This window comes from Lampris incognitus, chromosome 7 (assembly GCF_029633865.1).
Source record: "Lampris incognitus isolate fLamInc1 chromosome 7, fLamInc1.hap2, whole genome shotgun sequence".
NCBI classification, from domain to species: domain Eukaryota; kingdom Metazoa; phylum Chordata; class Actinopteri; order Lampriformes; family Lampridae; genus Lampris; species Lampris incognitus.
The window spans coordinates 32,219,089-32,246,789 of NC_079217.1; the positions used below are offsets into that span (position 1 = coordinate 32,219,089).

The 27,701-nt window shown below is 45.4% G+C and overlaps 1 protein-coding gene across 1 annotated transcript in view; it reads right to left on the reverse strand.

Annotated features, from left to right (window-relative positions):
- b3gat1a (beta-1,3-glucuronyltransferase 1 (glucuronosyltransferase P) a) overlaps window positions 1–27,701 on the reverse strand; it is a 56,663-nt gene continuing 28,962 nt past the window's right edge. The window contains exons 3-4 of the mRNA XM_056283844.1: window positions 14,261–14,557; window positions 1–87 (exon numbers count right to left, since the gene is read on the reverse strand). Of these exons, the coding sequence (XP_056139819.1) occupies window positions 1–87; window positions 14,261–14,557 (384 nt within the window). The remainder of the gene's footprint in view (window positions 88–14,260; window positions 14,558–27,701) is intronic.

The window sequence follows — 27,701 nt, forward strand, 5'->3', positions numbered from 1 at the left end:
TCAAATCTCCACATTGGGGTCTGTGAATCCTTTCTTTCCCTCGTTAACAAGGACGGGTTTTTCAGTTCTCGTGTGCCAAACGAGTATCTGTAAGAGAACCACACACAGAAACACATTGAAACACATGGTAACGCGGGCAAAGACACCACCGCGAGAACACAGAACAACAAAGAAAGCCTGGACTTTAGCAACATGTTCCTATTCCTTCTGTACAGTCACTCTGCTTTTCTTTCCCAGCTTCTCCACTGGCCGGTGTTCAAAGCATTAATGTCCAGTTTTGTTGACGCCACAGAACACGTGGCGCCGTGTCTATCTACAGAGAAACAAGTTGAGCATGAACTGGACTTTATAGATTGGTAGGAATAGAGTCTGCAAGGATGCATCCTATAGCAAATATGACACCGCCTGTTGCTTTTGCTCCATATTAGTTCCTCAGCTGACCTTGGAGCAATAGCTCTCCTCATCCGCAAAGGGAGTCTATGTGTATGAGGCTGCTTCCTTCTGCAGTGGTGCTGCAGCTCTTGGCTAGTAAAACAACACATTGCATGTGGTCACACGCTTGCAAAGAGAGGGTCCCAATCGAACCTTTGAAGTGGGATGACTCGACCCCAGAGAGGACGTACATCCAGGAGATGATGGCAAAGGGGGAAGGGGGGAACTGCCGGTTAAAAGTAGAAACATGCTGAATGCTGAGCTCATTTTCCCTCCTCAACTCCGCATCACTCTCTCCCTTTCATCTTCACTGCAGCAGCGGTCATGAATAATGCATAGGGGTCGTGTTTGAGATACGGCATGAGCCCACTCCCCACTTTTTACACAGGTGTAGAGGGAGGTTAATAGTCACACTTGCATCTGAAGAGGGAGATTATAAGGACGAGGGGTTCCTGCGCATGGTTTTGCCGGCACCTCTTCCCTCCTCTGTCTACCCCGTGTTCATTTGTAATCAATATGACCCCCCCCACCCCATTCCCCATATCCCTACTGTTTGCTAGATCTCTCTCTTCAATTACCGCTTAGTGACACCTGTGGAAGAGGTTGGAAGAGCTGGCTGAGGTTCTCTCTCTCTCTCGCACGCGCGCGCGTGTTAAGAGTTGCCGGTGCGGCCTCTGACTGACTCTTCTTTTCCCAGAGAGGTTTGGTGCGGTGACCAAGGCCAGGAGTGCTGGATCAGGGGGAACCTGGAGCCTCTCACTCCGGTGTGTCTGTCCGCTCTGTGGATGTGCTCGAGTTGGGCGGTGTAAAGTCTTCTAATCTTTGAAGTAAATCTTTTTCAGCCGCAACTAAATCGAGCTGTTAACACATCAAAGAAGGTGCAAACTAGTTTCTTTGAGGAAATAGCTGATTTCAGATAAGCGGGGCTTAGCCATTGTAATGAGTTTAAGATATCAGAAATGTGTAGATGTCTCCTGTTCGAGTTTCCCTGTATCGTGGAATAGGTGGAATAGATGGGGGCGGTGGGGGGGGGGGGGAGCAATACTTTGGCCTCATTATGGTCAGGAGCTCTTTGGTAGATTGAAGGTGTGAGTGACTTTTTCTATTTATTTCTAATTTTTCCCTTTTTCTCCCAATTTAGTGGCCAATCGATCCCACGAGGAGACGCCTCGTGACGAGGCGACTCCAGGCCGAAACCCTGCTTTTTCCGACACACCCAGAGCATCATTCATGTGACGAACACAAGCCGACTCCGCCCCCCTCCCGAAGAAGGCGCTGCCAATTATTGCTGCTTCATCGAGTCCGTCCATAGTCGGATCTGACGAGACCGGGGCGCGAACCCGGGTCCACAGTGGGCAACTGCATCGAAACAAAGCCGATGCTTAGATCGCTACACCACCGCGGGCCCCTGGTGTGAGTGACTTTTTTTTATCAATTTAAAGTTTGTTTTGAACAACAGTGCCTTGGTGTTGCCAACAAAAAAATCTAACTTTCTTTGTAATTGTGTTAGTCATGCACATTTGTGGTATCATGAACTGTGTGTGTGTGGGGGTGCCTATTATTTTGTGTGTGACTTAAGTTTAGTTATAGCAATTTTAGTATGTCAAATGAATAGAAAAATATTGTGTTCTTTGTTGCACAGAATGACAGAGTAAGAAACACTGTTTTTTTATAAGTCCTCTTGAATCACGTGATGAGATCGAAGATGGCGCTGTATTATGGCGACTGGCTACAGGGGTGGGCAATCATATCCAGAAAGGGCCGGTGTGGGTGCAGGTCTTCGTTCCAACCAAGCAATTACACACCTGTGTCTCCCAATCAAGTTCCTCAGCAAAGACTTTACTGGTTGATTTGTGGGATCAGGTGTGTAACTGCTTGGTTGGAACAAAAACCTGCACCCACACCAGCCCTTTCTGGATGATATTGCCCACCCCTGGCAAGAGCTACTCTCGCTTTGTTGTTTGTTTTCATGTTATATGCCACTTTTGTTGCACAAAACGTGTCTTGCACAACTACCTATGATCGCCAGACTTTACTGGACATCAGATTAGATGTTCCCCACGGCTGAAAGCCACGGGACTTGCAGAGAGAGATTACCTAAAACAAACAGGGACCACCATGGAGTAATGGCCGCAGAGAGTGCTGCCAGAGGTGAGGTAAATGAGGTGGCATCCTGTGAGGCTACAATGGTATCCTATCCAACTCCCACTTCAGGAATCAGGAACACTGTCATTTCACTTCATGTACTTGTGTACATGAAATAAAACAAAATATTGTTTCCCCCAGCCAAAAGCAGTGCGACACAAAGACAAAAACACATTTCCAAAATCTACAAGAACACATACGTATATCCAAACTAGAAGACATGCATCCAAACTAGAACACATATATCCAAACGAGGAACACATTTTTTTCCACTTCCGGTGTGGGAAGATGGCTGCATGAATTTGCGTTTGCAGCGGCCTCACCTAGTGCCGGTGTCGGAAATTGGTGGTGCGAATTCACTTTTGCGGCGGCCACACCCAGTACCATCCATCCAGTGTCTTTATCCACATCCGTGTCTAAGTTTTGTCTTCGTTTGATGGCAGGGAGAGCTGGCACTGGATCAGCTGGGAGAGCAGGGCAGGCTAAGCTAACTGTTAGCCCATGCAGACCGGCAGTTCTGATAACACTGAGGGCGGTCTGGCAACAGCCTCACCTGGCACTGACTGTGGTGTTTTTGATGTCATCGTGAAAAGTGCGGGGAGGTGTGTCGAGGGTGTCTGGCTGGGAAAGCTGGCGCCGGAATAGGCTGGGAGAGCTTCATCTGCTCATCCGGTGGGCCTGGGACCACGGCCCCTGCCTGGAGCTGCACCCTAGAAGGAAACGCCGAGGGCGGTCTGACAGGATGCGTAAGCGGGGCAGGCTTAGCTAACTGCTAGCCCATACAGACCGGTGGTTCTGACATTCGTCCTGGCTGGCATTCGTTCCCTTGAATAGTGATTTGTTTTGTTTTGTTTTGATATATGTGTTAGTTTGGATATGTGTGTTCTTGTTGTTTTTGGATGTATTTTTGTCTTTGTGTTGAACTGCTGTGGGCTGGGGAAACGGCATTTCATTTCATTTCATGTATGCAAGTACATGAAGTGAAATGACAAATAAAGTGTTCCTGATTTCTGATATATCCAAACTTAGAACATACATATCCAAACTAAGAACACATACGTATATCCAACTAAGCTACAAAAATTCAATGTCCAAGAGAACGAACACCAGTCAGGATGACTGTCGGAACTGCTGGTCTGCATGGGGTAGCAGTTAGCCTGCCCTGCTTCCGCGTCCTGTCAGACCACCCTCGGTGTTTCCTCTTCAGGCGCAGCTCCGTGATGCTTGGGCCCACTGGACACAGCAGACCAGGCTCCTCCAGCCGATCCAATGCCAGCTCTCCCAGCCAGACATCCTAGACACACCTCCCCACACTCCACACAACGACACCAAAAACACAGTCAACGCTAGGTGAGGCTGCCACCAGACCGTCCTCAGTGTTATCGTAACTGCTGGTCTGTATGGACTAGCAATTAGCTTAGCCTGCCCCTGCTTCTGTGCCGCCATCTTCCCACACCGGTACTGGGTGAGGCTGCTGCAAACACAAGTTTGAGCTGCCATCTTCCCACACCAGAAGCGGAAAAAATTCCCCAAAATTTCCCAGCATACTGCTGTCTAATGTCTAGTCCCTCAACAAGCTGGACGAACTTCATTGCTGAATAAGCTCTTAAAGGGACATGAGGGACTGTTGTGTGTTCTGCTTTACAGAGACTTGGCTGGGCCCAATACACCTGATAGGATAAAACAACCGAAGGGTTTCTGTGCACTGCATGGATGGGTCCATGACGCCTACTGGCAAGGTAAAGGGAGGTGTTGTATGCTACTTTGTTAACAATTCATGGTGCACTGACATGGAAATAGTCTCTCAATCCTGTTTGCCAATGTTGGAACAACTAAAAATAAGGTGCAGACAATTCTATCTCCCAAGGGAATTCTCCTGGTGTTGTTAACTGCTGTCAACATACCGCCGCAAGCGACTGCCCCAGTGGTGCTGGATGAACTGTATGGAGCCATTAGCAGGCAGGAGAACGTGCACCCTGAGGCCATTTCAATTATGGTGGGGGACTTTAACCACTGAAATTTGTGCTACCAACATGTCACCTGCTCAACCAGAGGCAATATGATTCTTGACCACTGTTACTCCACGGTCAAGGCAGCTTACAGGTCTATCCCACGATCTCACTTTAAGAAATCTGACCACCTGTCAGTGTTCTTCCTTCCTGCTTAAAAGCAGAAAGTGAAGTGTGTGTGCAACCCATTGTGAGGACAGTACAGGGCTAGACTACAGAACACAAATTCAAACTTCATGGATGTTTTGGATCAACAGACTGGTCAATCTTTAATGATTCAACCTCAAGTTTGGATGAGTATGCTGAATCCTTCACTGGCTATGTTAGATTCTGTGTGGATAACTGTATCCCTGTATAGTCTATTCACTCCTACCCCAACCAGAAGGCCTGGATTAACAGCGATATTCGCCTAAGGTTGAGGGAGTGTACCACTGCTTTTAAATCAGGGTACAAGGCGGAAAAAAAATATCCAAGTATGACTTAAGGCGAGCCATCAAAGCCCCTAAAAGACAATATAGGGCCAAACTGAGAAATGACTACAGTGGCTGTGACCCACGGCAAATGTGGAGGGGGCAGCATTTGATTACAGACAATAAATCTAAACCCAGTGTGGCTATCAACACTTCTACCTCTCTTTTGGATGAGCTTAACAACTTTTATGCCCACTTTGAAGCTCACAACTTGGACCCAGTGACAGCAGCAGAGTGCCCACCTGATGAAGTCAATATACAGGGGACAGAGGCTGATGTTAGTAAAACGTTTAAAAGGGTTACGACTCATAAAGCTGCTGGCCCAGACAGCATCTCTTCCCATGTCCTCAAGATATTTTACACTCAGCTATATCAAGTTTTTACTGACAATTGTCACTGTGTGTAGTTCCACTGTATTTTAAGAAAACCACTATTGTGCCTGTACCTAAGAAAACACCTGTCTCTTGCCTTAATGATTACCAACCTATTGCTTTGACCTCTGTTATTATGAAGTTCCTGGAAAGATTGGTTATATCATACATAAAATGTAAGTTTCCTATTACCCTTGACCCATTACAGTTTGCCCACTGTTTCAATAGATCTGTAGATGACGTTATCTCATTTGCTCTGCATGTAAGAATGTTATTTATTGATTACAGCTCTGCTTCTAATACACTTGTACCATCCAAAACTGGTATTGAAACTGAAGAGGTCTTAATCTGGGCAACTCTATCTGTAATTGGCTGTTTGATTTTCTGTCAGGCAGGCCCCAGATTGTGAGAATAGGTAAAACATATTCATCCACATTAGTTCTTAGGAACGGCACACCTCAAGGCTGCTGTCTCAGTCCCCTATTTTATAGTCTATTTACACACAGCTATTTTGCCAAATACAACATCATTAAATTCGCAGATGACACCACAGTGATTGGACTAATAAGCGACAGTGGTGAGAGGGCCTATAGGAGGGAAGATTTAACCATATGGTGCCATGATAACCTCTTTCTAAATGTCAATAAGACAAAAGAAATCATTATTGACTTTAGAAAGATCAGACGAAATCACATTCCTATTTCAATCAATGGACCATCTGTTGAAATTGTGGACAGTTCCAACCGATTTCTTGGTTTACACATCACAGACACTCTCACTTGGTCTCTCAACACCAATTGCATCCTCAAGAAGGCACAGCAGAGACTGTATTTTCTGAGGCATCTCGAGAGTTCTGGATGAACTTTTATCTCAGTACCATGGAAAGTGTCTTGACAGGCTGTATCACAGTATGGTTTGTAACCTGACTGCTCAGGACTGCAGACTGTTTCAAGGGACTGTAAAGACAGCAGCAAAAATCATTGGCATGGAACTACCACAACTTCATAATTTTTACACCCCTCACTGCAAAAGGAAATGCCAAAATATCATTAAGGATACCCGCCACCTTGCTCATGTTCTGGTCTGTTCATTGTTGTGTTATCATGTCAAGTCAATTTTATTTTTATAGCCCAATATATTGTGTTTATAATGTATGAATTCACTGTATACAGTTTGTGTGTCCTTGTGTTAAGGCAGAGAGAGCCAGAGCACAAGAATTGCATTGTATTCTAAATACATATGACAATAACATTGAACTTGATATATATAGTTAATTAACCTTGATGGAGTATATTGACCAAAATAGCCAGAGAGAGAGAGAGAGAGAGAGAGAGAGAGAGAGAGAGAGAGAGAGAGAGAGAGAGAGAGAGAGAGAGAGAGAGAGAGAGAGAGAGAGAGAGAGAGAGAGAGAGAGAGAGAGAGAGAGAGAGAGAGAGAGAGAGAGAGAAGAGAGAGAGAGAGAGAGAGAATTTTTTGGGAATTTTTAAAAAACTCTTTAATTTACTTTAATTTACATAAAACAAAAAACCAACAAAGACACATCCATTTCACAACATCAACACGAGCAACTCCTTCACATTAAGCCTTCTAAAAAAGTTTTTTTTTTTTAGAACAATGGTCCAAGTCACATACTCCCAAAGGGTCAAAAGAAATATTATGCAAAAACAGAATGAAATACCAGTTGCCTCTCATTGACTGAACAAATGGCTTTAATGAAACACCACCGCGAAATAAATTCATCCAAGTTGTTCATTAAGGTAAAGAAGCTGAAATCCACTTGGACTCTCGCCTTCACTCTGCAATGAACAACGGAAGTAAATCTTCTTCCAAACCATTATTAATCAGACTTTTCCTGCTCCTATAAATCGCAAACTTAGCTTGCCCCGCTACAAAATGTAACAGTTGCCACTTTTCTGCATCCTTCCTCTTGTACCCAGCACCAAAGATAAAAACAGTTTCATTCCATCTTTCATCACAGTGTGAGAATATGATTTCTAGAGCTTCAAAAAGCACCTGAAGTCATTCACATTCCATGAAACAATGAAAAATTGTCTCTGGCGACTGACAGAAAGGACACTTAACAGAAACAGTTGGGTTAATCTTAGAGATGAAACTATTGACTGCCAGCGCTCCCTGCAGGATCCTCCACTGTAAGTCACCTGACCTTTTGTTCAGCGGGGCTTTATACAGCACCCTCCACACTGGCTTACAATCATCTGCCACTTTTAGCCTTGTTCTCCATATAGTGTCCTTTCTCTCATTCAGTATTTTCTTGTTCATGGCAACAACACAACATTTGTACAAGACCTTTCTATCTAACATATAAAGGTCAATTTTAGTAGCCAAATTTTGGACCGGCAAAGGTCTTGTTAGACCAGTCTGGTCCATTTGAAGGCCCAATTCGGGGAACGGATCTCCATTATCAGGAGCCTCGGTCCCAATGGCATAGTCATGCAGCATGTCCAGTTCCTCCCTGGTGAATCTTCTAAGCCATGCATTCAGAATGTCTCTGGTGTATCTGCTTGACCTCAAGCCCAGCAGTGAAGCCATTGCCTCTGTGTCAAGAAGCATTGGACTTGCAGCATCCACAATGTGCTTCAGCTTAACAGTTCTAGCTGAGCATAGCCTCCGGTTGAGGCCTGGTTTGCTGTCATCCTGAACGTCCAGTCTGGCCCCATGGATTAGGGGTTCTTCCAGAAGCCAAAAGAGAGATGCTGTAGGCTCCAGTCTGCACCACTTGAATAGAGTCCAAGCTTTAAACAGTCCTTGATAGAAGGGTGGCAGTTCATGCATGTTCTTAAAAACACAGTCTGTTAGAAACAAAGAAGTGCCTAGACCCAAACCCTGTACCTTCTTTAAAATAACACTCATGAGAGGTCTCCACAGCACATCATCAATCGCTGTGAGGTAGCGCTGTATGATTTGTAGTCTAAAGGCTGATACTCTGCTCTCCAGATGCACCAAATCCTGCCCTCCCACCTCTTTTGGTAGGTATAGTACATTCTGTGGTACCCAGTGCAGGTTATCCCAAAAAAGGTTCACAAAGATGGACTGTATTTTTTTTTTAGCAATCCGGCAGGATGCTCCAGAACAGTTAGCTTGTGCCAGAGGGTGGAGGCTGCCAAGTTCTTAACAACCAAAACCCTTCCCCTATAAGACATCTGTGGTAACAGCCATCTCCACTTCTGTAATCTCCCCTCCACCTTTTCCACCACCCCTCCCAGTTTTTCCAAACCACCTGGTCATCACCCAGAAACACTCCTAGGTACTTGAACCCCCCCCCTTCCAATTTAGCCCCCCTGGTAGCGGAGGGAGACCTGCAGACTACTTTCCAACTGCTAAGGCTTCACTTTTTGCCCAGTTTACTTTAGCAGCTGAAAGATTCCCAAACCTTTCCTCAAGTTTCTCAATCAGATCAGCATCATCTTGACCTTTTATGACGATAACTATATCATCTGCATACGCAGATAAGACAATTCTTGTGCCAAGATCAGGCAAACACAGACCACCAATAGAAGAGCGAAAATTGTGTAATAACTAGTGGTGGGACTTGATTAAAAAAATTGGTAACACTTTAGTATGGGGAACATAAAAAAACTTAATTACTAGTGAATTAGTAATGATCAAGATGTCAATTTAGTATGGGGAACATATTCTAAGTAACAAAAACTTAATTTACAGTAATTTAACACTATTAACACTTGTAGTTTTGTGTTTTGTTATGTAAGAACAGACCATATTCATTAAGTGTTAGTAAGGGAGAATAACTCTTCTTGTGGTACTACCACCTTATAAAGTCCATACTAAGCAAAGCATATTGAGATGGTACTACTAATAAGCAATAATTCTGAGGTTATAGAGGGAAAACTCATAGTTAACAGCTTACTGGTTGTATAATAAGGCCATGCAGAATAAGGCATTAATGAGTACGTAATAATGACCAATTAAGAGCCAATGGGTTGCTAATTTGCATGCTAATAAGCACCTAATTAATGGTGACTACGTTCCCCATACTAAAGTGTTACCAAAAAATTAATCGAATTAATTATGGGCTTTGTAATTAATTAATCGTAATTAATCGCATTTTAATCGCATATCGATATTTGACACCAGAAGCAAAATTTTTCAATTCAAACAGGTCTTGGTAGATGACTAAATCAATGAATAGACACATACATAAGTTTAAACAACAAAGTCCTGTTTATTTTGTTCAAAACAAGTTTGTTTTGTAAACACAGTACTTTTTGTAACCCCTGATCTTCTACCACTGAAAGTGGTCTACAGTCCACAGCAATCCATTTCGCCAGTGAGTTTGTTAATTTATCAGACGTGGACTTACTCATCTTGGCTTTGAAACTCATCATCTGGTGGAGAGTCGGTTGGCGACTCTGCTTGGTCGTACTAGGAGCACTAGCGTTAGCATTAGCTCCGGTGTTCGTACTAGCTGCAACGTGTTTCGCATTTAGGTGGTACAGGAGGCCTGAATAACTGCGGTGGAATGCAAACTCTTTGTTGCAGAGTCTGCACACAACAGTGCTCTTATCTAGGCTTCCATCCGACCTTTTTTAAACATAAATTTCCCATCCACAGAGCTAAGCAACGCGGTGTCATCCTTGTCGTCCATCACATCTGTTGTTAGCATACTAACTTGTTAGCCTAACCTACTCCGTCTTCCGCTTGACTGACGTCACTCGGTGCATCGGTATAATCCGTATGCCAGAAACGAGTGCACTGAGATGCGTTCTGTGTTGACTGGAGTGTAAAAATAAAATGCGATAAAATGCGTTAATTTTTTTTAACGCCGTTATTTTTCCTATATTTAATTATCGAATTAACGCGTTAAAGTCCCAGCCCTAGTAATAACGGTTCAATCGAAAGCGTATAGAGCATGCCTGACAGTGAGCAGCCTTGTCTTATACCTCTACATGCTTTGAAAGGTTTACACAAAACACCATTAATTTTCAGTACACTCAGTATCTTTGTACAAAACCTTAATCTCGGCAACAAGTCCAGGGCTGAGGCCAAACCTTTCTAACACTTTCCAAAGGTATTGGTGCTCAATCCGGTCAAATGCCTTTTCCTGATCCAATGAAACCAGACCAAGCCCAATGGACCAGAGACTTCCAAAACATCCCGAATTAGTGACACATTGTCAACAATGGACCTGCCGGGCACACAGTAGGTTTGGGTCTGATGGATGACTTGGTCTATCACCTTCTTCAGTCTGTTGGACAGGACTCTGGAAAGCAGTTTGTAGTCTGCACACAGAAGAGAGACCGGACACCAGTTCTTCATATCTTGCAGGTCGCCTTTGTTTGACAACAATGTCAGAACAGCTCTCCTGCAGCTCTGTGGCAAGAAGGAGTCATTAAAACATTCAGTGAAGACCTCAATGATGTCATCACACAGCTCAGACCAAAAAAATTTGTAGAATTCCGGTGGGAGTCCATCAATCCCAGAGGCCCCCCCCCCCCCCGCATGCTCTGCAACGCTGTAGACAGCTCCTCTGCAGTCAGAGGACCCGCCAACTCCTTGTTACTCTCCTCTGAGATTCTCGGCAGCCCACTGCAGAAGGAGTCAAATGCCCCTTCATTTTCGGTGTACTCACTGCTGTACAGAAGAGAGTAAAAATCCACAGCTCTCTTCTGGATCTCATTGGCTGTAGTCAGTAGGTGTCCTGTTGTTGACTTTAGGGTGTGAATGAACCTGCTTTGTCCATTCTTCTTTTCCAGTCTGAAGAAAAACTTTGAAGGTGAGTCCATCAGGGCGGCACTCTGAAAACGAGATCGGATCAATGCCCCCTTTGCCTTAACACCCAGCAAGTCAGCCAGCAAGGCTTTTTTGGACTTGAGGTCTTCAACACAGCCTCGGTTTCCTTTGGACCCTGCAGAAGTCTACAGCTCCACTATTTCAGTTTCTAGATCCCTCATAGATTTGGTAATGTCACGAGAGACATTGAGAGTGTACTGTTGACAAAGCTGCTTGATCTGCACTTTCCCATAATCCCACCACTGTTTCAAAGACGTAAACTCCCCTTTCCTAGTTTTGAAAGTATCTCAAAAAAAATTAAAGGTTTCTTTAAAGTATGCATCTAGTAGCAGAGCAGTGTTAAAATGCCAATAAGCAGACTTTTGCTTTACTTTTGCAATGAAAACATTGCATGTCACCGTTGAATGATCTGAAAAACCTATGGGCATAATCCTGCATTCTTTAAAAATACTGAAATTATGCCTAAAAGAATAGAAACTATCCAGCTGTGCCATAGTAAAAGATGAACCCAGGTGTACTGCCTAATATCCTCATGCATCTCTCTCCACACATCAACCAAACTATGAGTTACTATCAACTGCTTGATTGCACGTCTGGAGGCAGCATGAGGTTCAATATGATTCCTGTCCATGTTAGCATTTTCTGTGCAGTTAAAATCCCCTCCCAGAAACAGAAACTCTTCAGGTCCACACTGATTCAAACCACACTGAGGTCAGTTAAAAAACTGAACTCTGTCAGGCCCTGCATTCGGAGCATATACATTTACAAACACCAAAGTGAAGGACTCATATTTGGCTCTAACTACCATCAATCTACCCCCCACTATTTCATCAACCACATAAGATTGTGGTAAAAAGTTTTTCGAAAAGAGGAGAGCCACTCCTTCACTACATTTACTCAAGTGGCTTAGGACAACATCACCATCCCACTCCTTCTTCCAGTCAGTGGCATTTATTATATCACCATGTGTTTCCTGGACAAACATGATGTCAACGAGCTTTAGTTTTACAAATTCAAAGAGACATGCTCTCTTTCTCATGTCTCTTGCTCCACTCAGGTTAAGTGTTGAGACTTTGAAGTTGGCCATCGAGACTGATGAGAGGAAAAACAACACATGATAAAAGAAAAACCTTGAGCAGAACGGGAAATGACTTGTTTTATATTGCTTCTGACTCTTCATACTGTAATTCCTGTTTAAGCTTCAGAACCATTTTCCTCAACCTGTACACCTCCTGGTCAGTGTGGCCCCATTCTTCTTTTTTTCCTCATCTGAGATTTAACAGAGTGCATAAACAGTTCTTTGTCGGCAAAAAAATCCTCAATTTTGACATTCCTCAATTTTTTTGTTTTTTGCAAGAAATTCTTGATTCGGCGGGCATCATAGTATTCTTGATTCGTTGCCCCTGACAACTGGGAGGAAGTGTGAGGCTGGCTGTCTACACCACCACCTTCCTCCTTAGACTCATCTCCCGAAATTTGTACCTCGTGCTGTTTTTCCTTTTATACAGGTACCTGGCTGTCTATACCACAGTCCCCATCCTCCTCCTCTTCCTCCATACCCAACTCAACCTCAGACAGTTGTTCCTCGTACTGCCTGCTTCTCTCCCTTATCAATGCTCCTCTTTTGGCTTGAGAGCCACTCGTTTTAGCCGACTGCTTTCCCTTTAGTACAGGAACTTTTTCGTCCTCCACCAAATCCTCATCGCTGCTCAACACTACACCTTCTGCAACTCCACCTGTAGTGTTTGATGCCACTGCCTGTTCACTTCGTGCTTCCTTCTCAACATTTACATTTTCCTTTGTAGACTTTCCACTCTGTTTGGGTGGTTCCGTTTTGTCAGTGTGGTCTGGACTCTGTCCCTTTTCTGCTGTCTCTTCGCTGTTCTGCCTGGTCTCGACCTGTTTATTTCCTCTCTCTCCTTCACGCTGCACTTTGTCCTCAGAGGAGTGTTTCTCAGGACATGCCCGAACCAAATGACCCTCTCCTCCACAGCCAAAACACTTCAAGGTCCCAGAGTTTACAAAGATGACATAGTCAAAATCATCTACCTTCACCCTAAAAGCTACATCCAAGTCTTGGTCTTGTTTGTTCAGGATCATTTGAACCTGTCGTCTGTGTGAAACTACATGTCGCACCAGCGGCGATTTGCAGCCAGACGACAGTTTCCTGATGGACAAAACTACTTCCCCATACCTTCACAGCTCTCTGTGTCGGCGACACCGACACCAAACTGTCATTAACAACAACGCCGGCCTCGACCACTTTGTTTGCTTTGGCTACAGTGTCGACAAAAATCCCCACAGCGCCGTTCATCCTATCAGCAGATTTAACGCTGCTGTGACCCACAAACTCTCCGACTGCCAAAGCACAGTCCTCCACCCAACACGGGAAACCAGGAGACACTTTAAGCCCATGTTCCCTGGTGAGTTTGGTAAACTCCATACCGGCGTTTAGCATGCCAACCAGCAAGCGCTGGTCAACCGCAAACACGCGCACACACAAGACCTCTCGAAGCCTCCTTATATACACAAACCAAACCAGTAACCCTACAAAACACACTATGTGCAATATTTGCAAGGAGAAAGTAGCAAAAAAGATAGATAAACGCTCACAACCGCTCTCGGCGTCTGCTCCGCACGCTCACTCGCACGTCCGCTCAGAGAGAGAGAGAGAGAGAGAGAGAGAGAGAGAGAGAGAGAGAGAGAGAGACAGAGAGAGAGAGAGAGAGAGAGCGTGAGAGTGAGAGAGACCCTCAGCCAGTTATTTTGGATGTTTTATTGTATTTGGCATTCAGAGACATGTGAGAGATGGACTAATTATGTGGCTGAGTCCCTAATTATGGCTTGAGTCCCTTGACTTACAGGGAAAAGGATGGAAAGGAAAGTAAATGACTCTAATAGTCCTTCCACCTCAAGTAACAATACTGCCATTGTGCTGAGAAAAGCAATTCTTAGCTCCTGACTGTTCCAGTTTAACTGATTAAAAGTCAAATGTATAACAATTGTAACTGAAAGTTGGGCACATGGGTGGAAATATTAATTTTGAAAGAGAGAAGAGACTTACCTTAGTGCAATTTGCGGCTTTCGGCTCTAGATCATTCAGTGTGACAAGCTCCCGGAGCAAACTGCTTTCCTGGTAGCCCCCCTTGACCCCCCGTAGCTTAAAGTAGGCCTGTGGCTTAAAGAGAATCAGCCTCAAATTGATGGCAAAGCCGGCCATGTCAATGGCAAAGGGTCTGTGGGGGTCGAACACCGTCTTCCAGCCATAGACCTTTCCAGCTGCGTTGACCTTGGGTGACTCGTAGCGCAAACCACCCACAAAGGCCACAGGCCACACGGAGACCTTCCGCGTTGATCTCATCTAGGGTGGAGAGAGGAGTCCGCAGGAGATGAGTGGACAGGATAGAAAGGATGGTAGATAGAGGGGGGAGGGGAGAGAAACTTAGTTATCTGGGAAAGGCTACATGGCAGAGACACTATTTGCTTTTTTTAGAGCATTGTGTGCCTGTGGCACACCACCATTGATGAGTTCTACTTATCGATGCAGCTAGAATCCCGTCTGACATATGGCCAGTGTTACCCAGGCAACTGTATAAGTTGTAGCTGACAAATTCTTGGGGAAAGACAAAGTATGCATAGGTCAGTAGACATCCTCTAATGAGAAAGGGACATTTTTTTTTAGATCAAGAAAATACTGTTGGTGCCAAGAGTGCTAGAAGGAGTTGGGCCATTATAGCAAGTGGTTGAGTAGCTGGTTGGCTGAGGAGGTTCTTGAAAGGTACAACACTTCAAACCTCTTAGGCCCCTGTTTTTTTTTCCTTTAATCTCACAGCATCAAAAGCTCTCATCACTGTCCTTTTTTTTTTTTTGGTCTGGCCTCTCTGTGTTTGTCCCTCCACCAGCGCTACAGAGTGCTGCCTCCACCATGAAAGGGAAGTTTTTCATAATGAGGGTCGAAGTAGGCATATAAACACAGTCATTTAATCAAAGTCAATGCACCAGAAATAATGAGCTGTTGTGTTTCTGTTGTGGAAGGCCTTTGTGAAATAAAGCGTCCATGTGTATGTGTCCAAATGTTTGTGTACCTGCATGCCAATTTGTTCATACTTACACAAGTGTACTTTTAAAAGTATGCATTATGTGTTTGTGCACACCAAATGGAATTAGTCCTTTGCATCTGTGTTGCTACATTAGACCGTATATCTGATGAACTGACATGTGGTCAGAGAAAGCAGAGCTTTAACAGCAATTTAGAAGGCTTGGGGGCTTATGAGAATCCCTGGATTTGAGCTGTGCATTGGGAAAGTGACTGTGCCAGACACCCAGATAAGATTTGGCAGGATATTCCAACTTAATGAGCTCTGGGTCTCTGGGTGTTAAGGGTGGGGGTTGTTTTTGTGTGCACGGCTGTACTGTATGTTTTTGTGTGTCAATGCAGCTACTGCCTTGTAACAAGGTCACATGTGTTGTCTTACCAGTACTGTCTCAATGTCTCCTTAAAACAACTCCACAACCTCTTTTCTGTCTGCAATAATGATGTCAGGACAGACACTGAACAGGTTGCTCCTTTTTAATGTATTTCAGGCAGGTTGAGACTAGAATAATCTGAATAGGAGATGTTCTATTAGTATTTCATATAAATCAGTATAATATCTCTACACCATTGCACTTTATCGCCTCTTATTTTACTTGTACATAGTCAATCCTTGTGTATATACATATCTGAAGATTGATGTGTTGTTTTGTTGCTATTCTATGTTAAGTACACTGACAAAGTCACAAAACTGGAGTCAGATTCCATGGTGTGCAAACCTGTGTAGCCAATAAACATGATTCTGATTCCATTTTCAGCAATGTCCTGCCTCACTCTCACATCGTTGCCCCAATTCACACCTGGGTGTTACATATTAACAACACAGAATATGGTCCACAAAGGGCCCCTGTTGCCCATTCGGCACAATTTTTCTAGTGACTCTGGTTAAAACAAATGTGATCAGCCTACTACCTCTTAACTCTTACTACCCCATATCATACCTCCCCACTGTTGTCCCAAAGACTGGGACAAGGCCCCATGTTATGAAACACGTTCAACGTAGACAGGGTTCCTGATTAAGTTTCAGTTTGACAAAACCTAACAAACAATCATGGTTAACTGGTATCATGACGGTGATTTACAACCTTCTCTGTTGACCCAGGTTTAGATGCTCAGGCTAAGGTGAATCCCCATGGTGAACAGACAACCAATTGTGTGAAACATGAAGAGGTCTTGGGCAGCTTGTTTCTCAGTAGAGAACCAAGAAATAATAACACAGAAATATGAAGAACATAATATGGCGAAATACAAATTTGAGATTGAGAAAGGCAAGATTGAGATGGCTTGGACATGTGTGGAGGAGAGATGCTGGGTATATTGGGAGAAGGATGCTGAAGATGGAGCTGCCAGGGTAGAGGAAAAGATGAAGGCCAAAGAGAAGGTTTATGGATGTGGTGAGAGGGGACATGTGAGTGGTTGACGTGATAGAGGAAGATGCAGAGGACAGGAAGAAATGGAAATGGATAATCCACTGTGCCAACCCCTAATGGGAGCAGCCAAAAGTAGTAGTAGCAGTAGTAGTGGTAATAGTAGATAGTACGGCGAAACACAACAGCGCTGGAAGAAAAATGCTGACTGTGTTAATGCATAAGTTAACCTTATTACCACACTATTGACTAAGGCATGGTGATCATAATTAATTGCTAAATATGTATTATCTCAAATGTGAATAACATGTAACATGCATTGGCTCGAGCAAATGATTTGCAGGCTATGGTGTCTTTTCTTTGTTACTCTTTAACTGCAATGCTCTTATTGTGAAGAGATCTTGGATGCAAACCAATACAAAAATAAAAATATCCAAAGTGGTATTAAGTTGCCTCACTTTTATTTTCATAGTGTTTTGATGCTATCTGTACTGTAAAACAAATGATGAACTGATATGATTTGCAGTAAACTGGGGGGGGGGGGGATAAACTCAAAAGGACAGGCAGGGGTCCACCTCCGCCAGAATATCCTCGTGCCTGGAGTTGGCCCTTTCTAATAATGAGTCGGTCTGTCATAGCAGGGGTCCAGGGAGGTGTGTGCTCTGACAAACCTCTTTGATACATTGAGTTTGTGCTTTACAACGAACATGCAATTACATACGGCTGAGTGTATTTCCCATTAGCAGTTGAGGGAACTTCTGCACTATTATTGGAGCCAGCATACGCAATCATGAAGCCCCACAGAGAAGCAGATATCAAACCAAGCAGTGTGCAAGAACCAGAAGCTTTGATATATTATGTATTTAATACACTATCGTGCTTTGTTATTAGGCAGAAGACAATGATGAGGCAACATTGTGTGCTGGGAGAGAATTGTAAATGAGTTGCAACTGCATCCTTTTGCATTCATCATAGCAGGGATTTACATATGAATGAATATTGCCAGAGGAAGTGATTGCCTCCTTCACTCCCGTGTCTATTCTCTTATAACCGCCCCCCCCCGAACCTGTAGCCTCAACCTCCACAGTTAAAAGAAAAGTAAAAATGACAAAACGTGAACCTCTATACAGGGGAATAACCACACATTCATGTGTTTAAACACATGAATGTACACATAAATGTACATTTATCTAAGTTGTATATATGTAGTTTATATGCAACGATATAATTTTGACCACTGCATTATTCTATCGAGTGCTAAGGAACTCCATCAGGGCCCTTTATAAATTGACCCGAGAGACTTCAAGCTGAAGGATCTCCAGTAAGGAAACTTAAGCTGGAGATAGATAAATTAGAATATACAAAGAATGTAGGTCTACCTATATGCCTATTGGGCTATTCTTTTTTTTAAGAATGATTTGTAATGCGTTGATGTGACTTTTTTGCTCTTTTTCCCTCTTTAGCAGTGAGGAAAGCAATAAACAATTTTGGTCTCACAAGTTCCTGTTTTATTCTAATTTTTTTCACATAGAAGAAGTGTGTGGTAATGGCATCTACTACAGCTCTGACAGCTGACCGATCCAAGAGCTGTTTCTGAGCTGTGATCCTGGACTTAACCTGCTGTGGAGCAGTTAAGTGTGCAGCATACATTAGCATGGCCTTGTACCCTCAGTTAAAAAAGTGGTCCACTTTTGTCAGACAGAAAATCCTTGGTTAGATCAAACTACATTTGAAGCTACCTAGATGCACGAGACGTCCGGCTTGGTGAGACAAGCCCATTCCCTCACAGACATAGCCATAACTGTTATGAGTGTGTGATCTAAGTCATTGGGGCTCGCCCATCCCCATCCCGATTGGTTTTTCAGTTCCCCTGTGCCCATGTGCCTGAGTGACCCTGATTGCCCAGCTTCACTCACCTGTTCCCTTCTCCGATTGGCTGTGCAGTTCCTGCACATCTGCGCCCAATCTCCCTCCCCTTTCTCCAATTGGCTGTACGGTTCCTGCCCTGTCTTGCGCACCTGTGCCCAATCTCCCTCCCCTTTCTCCGATTGGCTGTAAGGTTTGGCCCTGTCCTGCACACCTGCGCCCAATCTCCCTGATTACCCCCCCCCCATATGTATATATGCCCCTTGGTTGCTCGGGCCCCTTGTCGGATTGTCTCACACACTCACAGAGACACTTACAGAGACTCTTGGTCGCAGGATGTGCCACAACATTTTGTGAGCTTTCCCACTGTCTGTACCTGCCGTCTGTACCTGCCGTTTGTACCTGCTGTTTGTAAGTTTTTCATTTTTAAAGAGTTCTTCTGGCCCAGTTTGTCTCCGCTCTCTGCACTTGGGTCATCTCCCTGCTCTCGCCATGACAGAATGATCCGACCAAGTATGGACCCAGTGAATGGTTCAACGTACCAGGGACGACATAGGCCTCGGTTCAAGCCTGCATCTGGTGTAGAGCCGACCCCAGCCCTAAACCCATTCTGGCGAACCTGCCTGGCCGGGGGAGGTCCCCGTAGCCGGCCCCATGTCCCCTGGCAGCCGGCCAATGTCCTGTCCGACTACCAGCCGCCGGCCCACCGGCCAATGCCTTCTACCTGTTCCTGTTCCGCCGGCCACCTCAGCCGATGCCTTCTACCTGTTCCTGTTACGCTGGCCACCTCTGCCCCCTTTTGATGGGTGTCAGCCTCAGCTGCCCAGTGCCCCCGAGTCTCAGCAGCCCAGCACCTTCCTGTTCAGAAAGGTCGCTCTGTGTTCCTGTGCCGTCGGCCATCTTTGCCAACGTGAGGGCTGTTCCAAAGCCGTTGGCCGCCCCCGCTGACATGCAGTCTGTTCCTGAGCATTTGGCCACCTCTGCCGACATGTGGTCAGTTCCATAGCCGTTGGCCACCCCTGCCGATGACCAGTCTGCTCCCCGAGTGGTCCGGATGCTTCCGAAGCCTGCCTCCCAAGCGGCTGCCACGCCGCTGCCCCCGAAGCCTGCTCCCTGCCTGAGCTTGCTCCCCGAGTGGCCACCTCCGAAGTCTGGTCCCTGAGCAGTCGCCCCGCCGCCTCCAAAGTCTGCTCCCTGAGCGGTTGTGCCGCCGCCTCCGAAGTCCGGTCCCCGAGCGGCGGCCGTCACGCCGCCTCCAAAGTTCGGTCCTCGAGCGGCCATCACACCACCTCCGAAGTCTGTTCCCCGGGCTGCCGTCACGCCGCCTCTGAAGTCTGTTCCCTGGGCGGCCGTCACGCTGCCTCGGTCCTCCCAGTGTCACCGACCTCCAGAGCGGCAGTCCTGCTGCCATCCCTGTGGCTTCCACACCACCGCCCCCGAGGCCTAATCCCCGAACGGCTGACCTCCGAAACCTCCGAAGCCTGATCCGTGAGTGGCTGCGCCGGCGCTTCCGAAGTCTGGTCCCCAAGCGGTTGCACCGCTGCCTCTGAAGTCGGGTTCATGGAGCCGCCGTCCCGCCACCTCCGAAGTCTGGTCTCCAAGCGGCCGTCACGCCGCCTCCGAATTCTGTTCCCCGAGCGGCTGTCACACTGCCTCTGAAGTGTGTTCACCGGGCGGCCGTCACAATGCCTCTTAAGTCTGTTGCCTGAGCAGCCATCACGCCGCCTCGGTCCTGCCCCCGGAGCGGCGGTTCTGTCTGCGTTGCCGGCCTCCGGGTCATCCATCTGCCCGTCTGTCGGAGCTGCTCTGCCCTTCGATCCTGCATCTGATTGTTTTCCAGATCGGATCGGTCCAGCCCTCGGGCCATCCGCATGAGATCCCTGGCCCCATTCGTCCTCCCCTGGACCTCCTCCATCCATCCTGCTTGGTGCTCATAGTCTGTTCGTTTAGGATGTCTGGAATCCATCCCTTGAGGGGGAAGTCCTGTCATGGGTGTGTGATCTGGGTCATCGGGGTTTGCCCATCCCCATCCCGATTGGTGTTTCAGTTCACCTGTGCCTGATTGACCCTAATTGCCCGGCTTCACTCACCTGTTCCTTTGCACCTGCGCCCAATCGCCCTCCCCTTTCTCCGATTGGCTGTACGGTTCCTGCCCTGTCCTGCGCACCTGCGTCCAATCTCCCTGATTGGCCCTCCTATGTATATATGCCCCTTGGTTGATTGGGCCCCTTGTCAGATCATCTCACACACTCACATTGACTCTTGGTTGCCGGATGCGCCACGTCATGTTGTGAGCTTTCCCACTGTCTGTACCTGCTGTTTGTAAGTTTTTCGTTATTAAAGAGTTGTTCTGGCCCAGTCTGTCTCCGCTGTCTGCACGTGGGTCCTTTCCTTGCTCTTGCCGTGACAATAACTTGCATAAATCCAACTCCATATAAGCATTGTCAAGAGGCTTGTCACATTTACCATCAATATTAAAAATTGGGAAACTGAGAGTTCTGTGTGCTGACAATTGTGGGGATATCAGCTTGCGTGAAAGAACACAAAGCCCTTTTTTTGTTGGTAGCTAATAAATGAGGATGTAACAAAGTTAATTCTGCCCCCTTTTGATGGGTGTAATGTGTTGAGTTTTCATGCTCTCTTCTGCTGTGTTGTGCCTATGTAGTGTATGTATACGTGTGTATGTGTGTGCATATGCATGTTATATCTGTATCGTGCTCTATTTAATGGGAGGCCAACAGATACAAGATAATGTTTCCCAAGTCAGATGAGGCAATCCAAAGACAACTGATTCCCGCTTAGGTTGATCAATCAACGCAAGACAAAACATTTTAAAAAAAAGAGATGGAAAAAGGGAGAGGTAAATTTAGTGGACCAGAATCTTGCTCATACTTACACAAAAAGGAGACAGTTGGTCTGATTTGTTCCTAAACATTGAGCTGACATTTTTACAGCTTTATGTATATATAGTAAAATTATTTGCTTTGTTTTGTAAATGTCATTTTTTTTAAATAATCATCAAATGTTGGTATCTTTTAAAAATAATTTTTTATTAACTTGACGTGGTGATCAATGTTCAGGGATTCATGCTTGTAACTTTTATTCACAACGGCCCAAGCATAGAGCTGAAAAAAAGGGATAAAAATAGGTAAACGCTGTTGAGTAAATAAGCTTTGAGGTCTGAAAAGGCAGTGTAAGCATTTCCTGTGAGATTTTAATAATTAATGCAGCCATTTACAAGGATGGAGTTGGATGGCGGGACATGCATTTTTCATGAAGCATTTTAATTTTCACTATTTACAGGAGAGTTTTCTGACATGCCTCTTCATTGGGAGTAAACCTATCTCCCCATAATTAATATAATAGCTGTCTGTTTGTCTGCCTGACAGATTGACTAAACTTTTTTTCTTTTTGCAAAGATAGAATTGTGTGTTTCTCTTCATGCCCTGTCTTCATAAAATAATAGCAGTTACTAATAATTATTCCCAAGCCAACGAATAGTATTTACTAAAGTATCAGCAAGCCGTGGGACAAAGGAAATTCTTTACTTATTCGGATTCTTTCTCTCTGGTAGTCTCTCAATTTCTCTCTCTCTCTCTCTCTGCACTGCATGGTGGGAGGTTGGGTGTGTGAGTGTAAGTGGGGGTAGTGAATGTGAGATTGGCATGGAGTTTGAATTGTTTGCTGTATTTTTTTTCGGATTTTCCCCTGCATTCTTCATCTGTTCTATGTGCATGATCAAGTAAAATTTACCAAGACTTTTTTTTTTTACCGAGTCTTCAGTGGTTTTGTCAGGATGTTTTCAGGAGGAATGGTGTCCTCTGAGACGCCACCTCCGTTCATCTGTCACGGGATTCGGATAGTCCCGCTGGAGCCCAGCGTGACATTGCAGGAGGTTTTGTTGGCCGTGGGAAAACAAGTTGGCCACATACTGTTTCCTTCCAGGATGAACTAGGTTGTGGTGATATTTTTCAAAGAACAGCGTCATGTTAGTGAGATGATTGAGAGTGGTGTATTTATCAGGGATATCTATACTACTGTTTCCCCATTGTTGGTTCCCTCTACCCGAAACACAGTGTCAGGTGTTTATCTCAAACTAACTGTTGGAAAATGAGCTGCGGAGGTTTGGTAAATTTTCCAGTGCTTTCAAAACTCTCTATCTCGGATGTACAGATCCGAAGGTAAAACATGTTCAGTCACTCAGGAGGCAGGTATTTATGTTTTTGGACTCTCCGACACAGAGTTTGGAGGTTTCCTTTAGAGTTAAACATGGTAATGGCTCGTACATGGTGTATGCTAGTTCAGGGCAGCTGAAATGTTTTGAGTGTGGCGATGTCGGCCATAAGTAGTTCGCATGTCCGCATAGACAGCAAGTGGAGGCAAACACTGCAGATGCTGACATCACGCCCACCAATAATGTCTCTGAGGCGGGGAGAGAAGAACGGAGTCAGTCGGAGGAACAGCCTGCTCCACCGGTTGTGGATGAGGATGTGGGTTTTTTTTCTGCAGGAAACTCATAGTGACCAAACTAATGAAATAGACTGGGAGTGGTCATATGCACTCAGCCATGGCACCAACTTTGGTGGGGGGGTGGGGATAAGCAGTGTTACCGACTAAAAGAATGAATCCAATAATTTTATCACCTGTGGAGTTAGTTAAGGGGAGGTATCTGCTTGTAGGGATAGAAACTGAAGGGTGCCTTTTCTGTTTGGTCAATGTATGTGCCCCAATTTAGGGGGCTGACAGATTTCTCAGTCTTTTGAGGGATGACCTGCAGAAGTATGGTCAGGAATGGCTGGCCATAGGTGGGGATTGGAACTGCAACATTGATTTCACCATGGACAGGACAAGTGGGGAACCACACATTCAGTCATCTGGTAGCTTAGGCAGATAGGTATTCAACTATATTTACTAGATGCATGGAGGTTGAAACACCCCACTGTTAGACAGTACACAGGGGTCAGGGTGAGCAATAACATGGTGAGTGCAGCCAGGCTAGATACGTTCTACATTTCAGTCACTTGCATCCTGTCTAGTTAGAAGCTCCATTACTCCAGTTGGCTTCACTGATCACCATCTCATTACTGTAGATTTGATAATTTCTCCTGTGCAAAAAGTTAGGTCATATTGACGTTTCATCAACAAGGTGCTGCAGGATAGTGTTTTCTGTCAGAGATTTGAACAAGGTTGTGTCTGCTGGCAAAGTAAAATTAATTCTGATCTGCTGAGGTAGTGGTGGGACATGGGTAAGGCACAGATTTGCGTCCTCTGTCAGCAGTATATATCTCACTCCACTGCTAGAACTAAAGCAGCAGCCCAGGAGCTGGAGGACAGTGTTAAGAACATTGAGTGTACTATAAATAGTAATCCAGACTTTACTGCTGATGGCCTGCTGCAAGAAAAAATACTGGAGCTCAGGACTTTCATGAAGGAGAGTGAAAAGAGCCCTCGTTAGGTCTTGTTTCCTCAACATCAAGACATGGATGCTCTGACCTTTTTTCTTCAGTTTGGAGAAGACTGTTGCTGGGAGCAAGCTGATGACATCCTTAAAGCTCCCCGGTGGCAGGGTGACAGCTGATCCAAAGGAAATGAGGAGACATGCTGTGGCTTTTTACTCTTCTCTCTTTGGAACAGAGCAGTGTGATCAGGACAAGACAGGACAGAGCTGCTGGAGGGGCTTCCTCAGCTCAGTCCCGTGGAAAAGGCAGAGTTGGACAGAGAACTCAGCTTGGAAGAGGTGACTGCAGCTGATGGTCAGATGGCTTCAGGATGGGCTCCAGGAATAGATGGACTCACCAGTGATTTTCACAAGCATTTCCGGTGTTCTGTTGGACCTGACCTGCATGAAGTACTCTTGGAATGCTTCCATGCAGAGATGATGCCTGTCTCCTTTAAGAGGGCAGTTCTCTCCTTGCTCCCTAAAAAAGGAGATTTAGCTTTGCTGAAAAACTGGAGGCCAGTGGCCCTTTTATGCTCAGAGTAAAAAGTGCTTTCCAGAGCACTGTCAAACCGACTGAGAGAATATTTGGATATACTTGTTCATATGGACCAAACATACCGTGTACAGAGCATAACAATAATGGACAATCTTTTTCTTTTCGAGATGTGATTGACCTATGAAAACTTTATGATCTTGAGATTGGTATTCTCTGCTTAGATCAATAAAAAGCATTTGACAGGGTGGACCATGGCTTTGTTTTCAGTACTTAAGGCTTTTGGTTTTGGTGACCATTTTGTATCATGGGTGGGTTATTGTACAGTGGTTCTTATTGTTTGGTGAAGGTTAGGGGAGGGTTGAGCCAGTCAATCCCTGTGCAGAGAGGTATAAGACAGGGTTGTCCCATCTCAGGGCAGCTTTACAGTGTGGCTATTGAACCTCTGCTGTGCAGGCTGAGAAGCCGTCTCAGCGGGCCTTTCACTGTCAGGCACACAACACAACCTACCTTTGACAGTTTCTTTCTATGAAGATGATTTAAATGTGTTTTTTGGGGATCAGGGGGATGTGGAAGCACTACAGGACAGTCCGGGCTTATATCAGAAGACTTCATCAGCAAAAGTAAACTGGGCAAAGAGTGGGGCCTTACAGGTAGGACAGTGGAGGGACAGGGCAGCACCCAGTTTGCCTGCAGGTCTGCAGTGGGGGAGAAGAGGGATAAAAGTGTTGGGGGTATTTTTAGGCAGAGAGGATTATCAGAGGTAGATTTGGGAGGGTGTGATGGAGGAAGTGTGTGCCAAGTTGTCTAAATGGAAATGGTTGCTACCCAAGCTGTCGTATAGTGGACGAGTTTTGGTTGCCAATAACTTGGTTGCCTCGACACTGTGGCACAGACTGATTGTTCTACCTCCACCAAGAGGCCTGGTTGAAGACATTCCGTGGGCCATAGTGGACTTTTTCTGGTCAGGGCAGCACTGAATCCAAGCCCCTCTCTTATACTTGGCAGTGGAAGAAGGAGGACAGGGTCTTGTGAACTTTACCTCTCAAGGGATGGCCTTTAGGCTGAAGACCACATACCAACTGCTTTAAAACTGGAGTGTGGGGTGGCTAGACATAGGCCAAGCCAAGTTCATCCTGCAGACAGCTGGTCATCTGGGATACAGTAAGCAACTGTTTCTGCTGAGGCAGGAGGAAGCAGATCTCATAGGCCTGTTGCCTTTCCACACCTCTGTCCTGGATGCATGGAAGATCCTGAAGGCCTCCAGGGAACCTGCTGCTATGGCTGTTTGAGGAGCCACTGTTTTGCAATAGCTTCATTCAGGCCCAGATCCTGTCCTCAGCCAGCATAAGATCTTCTGTGAAGGAGGCCAGATGTGTGAAGCTGGGACATCTGCTGACGCCCACGGGGGACCCTGTAACAATGCATCAAATCACACCCAGATTGTTGAGTCATATTATTGAGGAAGTGTGTGTCTGTCATTTCCAGAGCCCCTGAGGACATTTATGATGAAGAACCGTGAGCTAGCTGGGCATCGGGAGGAGGATGTGGATAATAGATTTCCACAGTTGACTGTCTCTCCTAATGTGGGGGAGTGGCAGGAGGTGGAGGGCCGACTCCTGTCTTTCATGACCACAGGGCTGAACAAGTTTGAGGACCAGGGAAAGAAGACAATTTACATCCTGTATGTGAAGGTGAAGCACTTTCTGTCTCTGCAGGCCACGAAAACGTCGAGGTGGTCTGAATTTTTTGGCCCAGGCTCTTCCCCGAAAGGCTGCTGGCAGTCCCTTTACAAGCTACCGGTTGAAAAACGGTCAGCTGACCTCCAGCGAAGGATTGTGCACACAGTGATAGCCACGAACAGACACAGAGTGCAACTGGATCCTGATCACAGGGAGGCGTGTCTTTTTTTCACAGTGTAAAACTCAACGCAATTATTTGTCTAGTGTCGTAGGTTGGTGGGTGTGTTTGATTTGTTAAGGGGCTGGTTTTTGGGCTTGGGGGAGGCTTTTTCTTTTCAGTTGTTTGTATATGGTCCCAAATATTTAGCCAGGAAGAAAGGTATGCATACACTCATAAATTTCGTATCAGCTACTGCGAAATTGGCCATCTGGCTGAGCCGTAAGAACTGGGCCCAGGTGGTGGGCTTTGTGGACCCTGTGCAGGTTCTTATAGGACTGCTGAAAGCTCAGCTCAGGGTTGAGTATGCCTACTACAAAATAGTAGACAATTTAGAGGCTTTCAGTCTAAAATGGGCAATAGGGGGAGTATTGTGCTCAGTGGGAGATGAAGAGGACCTGGTTTTCTTTTTCTAAATTGTGTAACAAGGGAAAGTCCTGGCTGTATTGTTGGCTTATGTTTTATTTATTTATTTATTTATAATATAACTTGTGTAAACACAACATCCATTGCACGTTGTCCATCTTGGGAGAGTGATCCCTCCTCTGTTGCTCTCCCTGAAGTTTCCTATTTTTTCTCCCTGTTGAATATTTCTTTTTTAGGGAGTTGTTCCTCAGCCAATATGAGGGTCTAAGGACAGGATGTTGTGTTGCTGTAAAGCCCCCTGAGGCAAATGTGTGTTTGTGATGCTGGGCTATGCAAGTAGAGCTGACTTGACTATTTTTTTTCTCTTCACTTACACTATTGTAGTTGATGTCCTTTTGTCTATATACCAATTGTAGTGCTAACAATGGGTTTTTGTAAATCTCTCTCTCTCTCTCTTTCTTTCTCTCTCCCGTCTTTCTTCTGTCTTCCAGTATCGACCCCTAAGAGCTGTTGGTCCAGCACATAAATAGGTGTGTTACAGGTGATGGAGGGCTTCTGTGGGGGGAGGCAGAGCTTTTCAGTTGATTCACAGGTAAAGGTAATGACAGGCCCTGTCAATACCCAACAGTCCATTTTCTACAGCCCTTGTCTGCACTACTAACAAGACTTGAGGCTAACACTCAGAGGACATAGACCATGTCCGCACAGGTAATTCAACTGCTGTCAGGATGAATGGCCTGGTGTACTGATTACAAGCTGAAATTTCTCTCCTGTAACTTCCGACCCTTTCTTGAATTCCCTGCTCATAATTCTGGAGAGATGGCAGTTGGGCATTGGGCAGGGTGATTGCTGTATACTGAGGATAAACCGCCAATATGGGCTGTTTTAGTCACATCATCTAGTCCTTGATATCTCTGTGAATATCAAAATGGATATGTATCATCACATCAGTATGTGATACAATGTGTTCAACATTACATT